Source organism: Propithecus coquereli, unplaced genomic scaffold, assembly GCF_000956105.1.
Source record: "Propithecus coquereli isolate 6110/MARCELLA unplaced genomic scaffold, Pcoq_1.0 Scaffold120, whole genome shotgun sequence".
Lineage (NCBI taxonomy): Eukaryota > Metazoa > Chordata > Mammalia > Primates > Indriidae > Propithecus > Propithecus coquereli.
The window spans coordinates 1,772,899-1,775,848 of NW_012136081.1; the positions used below are offsets into that span (position 1 = coordinate 1,772,899).

Here is a 2,950-nt window from a genome sequence, read left to right on the forward strand (position 1 = left end):
TTTGCCCCTCAGTTGCTGCCCAGGTCCCATCAGAATTGTAAACATAAGACCATATTTTCCCCCTTGGCTAGATTTCTGAGACCATGTCTGTAACAGAATGTCCATACCTACTTACAAAGCTGGTGTTAAAAGTTGCCTTTGGCAGCTTAAAGCTGGGGTTAAAAGTTGCCTTTGGCAGTTCTCTTCACTGTGCCCTCAGGAACTGTGGGCAACTCTAGAAAAGGAGGAGTCACAGAAGTCTGGTTCCTCTTTCAAGGTCCTAGCTGAGAAGAAAGCAGTAGGAGCCATGATGAGGAAACGAAAACACATGGAAGAGCCCAGCTCCCCCAGCGGGCCGGGGCTGCACAGGTCAGTGGTGTGGGAGAGAGGCTAACTCCTGCATCCTAGTTAGGCTTTGCTAGCTATTGCTGCTGGTTGATCCCATCCTTGGGCAAGTCACTCGCTTTTTGGGGGCTTAATCAGTACCTGCCTATTCCAAGAGGTGGACTAAGGAAAGGAAGCAAATTGATATTTGTGATATAATTTGAAAATAGTCCCTTTTTCAGCAAAGTAGAATTGTTGTATTCATCAAGATGAAGGCTGAGAGGAAATACAATCAGACAATTGTATTCAATACAATCAAACAATTGAATTCAACACATTCTGTTAGTACTTACTGTGGTAGGACCATGAGAAGGCACAAGACTTGTGATGTCTCAGAATATTATACAAAAACATATGGAAACCCTTGAAAGAGTAAGAACAAATAAAATATAATTCTGTTTTACCCAGTGAGCAGTAAGCTTTTGGAAACTTAAGAGGCAGTCCAGTCCAGGCTAAAATATAAATGTTTGCAAGAGGGTATGTATCAATTATTGGGTGAGGTGCTGTAATATTAAAGAGAATATTGAGCACATCCCTAATATGTTGAAGCTGCTATTGTAGAGGCTACTTACGTTCTTCTTTTGATTCTCTGTCAGGGATAAAATGAGTCAGTAAAACAATTCAGTCATTGTTATCAGCATCCTAGAGAGAGCTGCTGGAATAATCCAAGGTGTGGTTTGCTCCCCAGCCCAAGATGCTTTCACCCCAGCTTCACAGAGAACTGCCATTCTTTTCCTGGGACTCTGTGGGCCCCTAGACATACAGGGGCAGCGAGGGTAGACCACAGGAAGCTGACCCCAGGCCCTCCAGATGCACATGTAGTTGAACAGTTAGGGAACTCCTTTCCAAGCCAGGTGAAATGTGAGAGTACTTGCAAGTGTGAAGTTTTGCTCTGTTCCATTTGACTGAATTTTGTGTAGAGAAGAGGCCTCAGATCTTTTCTTTCTCTGGGTTTCAATGCACAATCAAGTATTTCAAAATCCGATACCTGCTGTCAATCAAGTTTTCCCTTTCTCAAACCCCAGTGTCTCAAGTTGGGATTCTACTGTGAATTAAAGCAGCACCCAAAGAAAATTTGGCCACACAATTTATCTTCCTGGCCAGAAATGGTATAAAAATAGCCAACCTGATGAAATATTCATTTGGGCCACATTTGCTTGAATGTAGTAATATTGCCTCTGCCAGTAACATTTCCTGGGCTTTTTCTCTCAAACTCAGGGCCAAGATGGAGACTTCTAGCCAAGGCCCCAACATAAAGAAGCCCGCTATGGAAACCAGGAGGGTAAGCACCAAAATGGAGGCTTTGGAGGTTCTTGGCTGTTCCTACTCTGTTACAAGTCAGGATTCCCGTTACCAGCACATCTTGGTCCTTAGTGCAGATTGAATTGACTGAACTCATTGTCAGGTTTCACCATCTGCAGAACAACATTCAACTATTCCGCCCTTGCCACAACCCATCCCAAAAATGGCTGTATAATACACACGTGGATGAATCCTTTTGTTAAAAGGTCCTCTATTCTCAGCCTGAAAAGCTGCTTCTCATACTCTGCAGTTGAAATAAGAAAATAGGTCTGTATTGAATTGAGGTGGGATCCAGTATAGAATTTTCTCTTTACAAAAATTTTGCCTTCATCTACACTGGGCCTGAGTCTAGGCATGGCAAGTTTTTACAGGTGAGCTAGACATGTATCAGAACTGGTAACTGATAAGAGAAAATGTCTACAGCAGTGATGGGCTGTCCCCTGATGGTATTTCATTTATGGGGTCTATTCCCCATTTAGATATTCATTTATCTGCTACTCCTCCTTTTCAGCACTTCTTTTCCATAACAGTCTGTAAATAGTGCCCTTTTTCTTTTCTCCCTTCTTTGAATAGCTGTTAGCTGTTATACATGCCTTATAGATCTTCCCTTTTTTCTTACTTCTCTGTGTCTCCAAAGTAGCTGTGACTCTAAATATTCAAACACAAACAACTCACCTCCTTCACCTTCCCAGGACCCATAACATGATCAGTTACCAAGCAAACATTTACATATACATAAATTCAACAACTTTTTATTGAGTGTCTACTATGTGCCAAGTACCAGGAATATCATGCTGTCCCATGAACACACTCAGTGTAAAGCTAGGCAGACAATTACTGATAGATGTGCTATGTGCAGAGGTAGAAGGAAGCACAGGGTACAAAGGGAACACAAAATGGCCATGAGGAAAAGGTTCCCCGAGTAGCTCAGAGTAGCTTAAAGAGCTCAGGCCAAAAGGGAGGAGTATGGTGCTTTTGGTGACTGCAAGCCAGTGCACCTGGAGCTTACAGCACAGTGCTGAGAAATGTTATTGGAGAGGTCAGCATGGGCTGGATCATGAATGGCCTTGAGGCTACCTTCAAGATCACAGAAATTTCCTAAAACATTTTTAAGTAGAGGAATGAAGTTATTTTCATTTCCAAAGCTATTATTCTGTCTCCTATTTGCAAGGCATTGTGTTGGGTGCTGGGGCACACATAAACATATGTAACACCTGGTTTCTTTTTTTCAGGAGTTTATAATTTAGTTGGGAGAGGGATGCACCCTTGGGGATTTAGACCTCTA

General features: G+C 42.4%; 1 protein-coding gene across 1 annotated transcript in view; it reads left to right on the forward strand.

Annotated features, from left to right (window-relative positions):
- LOC105827328 (chromosome unknown open reading frame, human C11orf85) overlaps positions 1 to 2,950 on the forward strand; it is a 49,431-nt gene that overhangs the window by 42,205 nt on the left and 4,276 nt on the right. The window contains exons 5-6 of the mRNA XM_012665412.1: positions 257 to 348; positions 1,582 to 1,645. Of these exons, the coding sequence (XP_012520866.1) occupies positions 257 to 348; positions 1,582 to 1,645 (156 nt within the window). The remainder of the gene's footprint in view (positions 1 to 256; positions 349 to 1,581; positions 1,646 to 2,950) is intronic.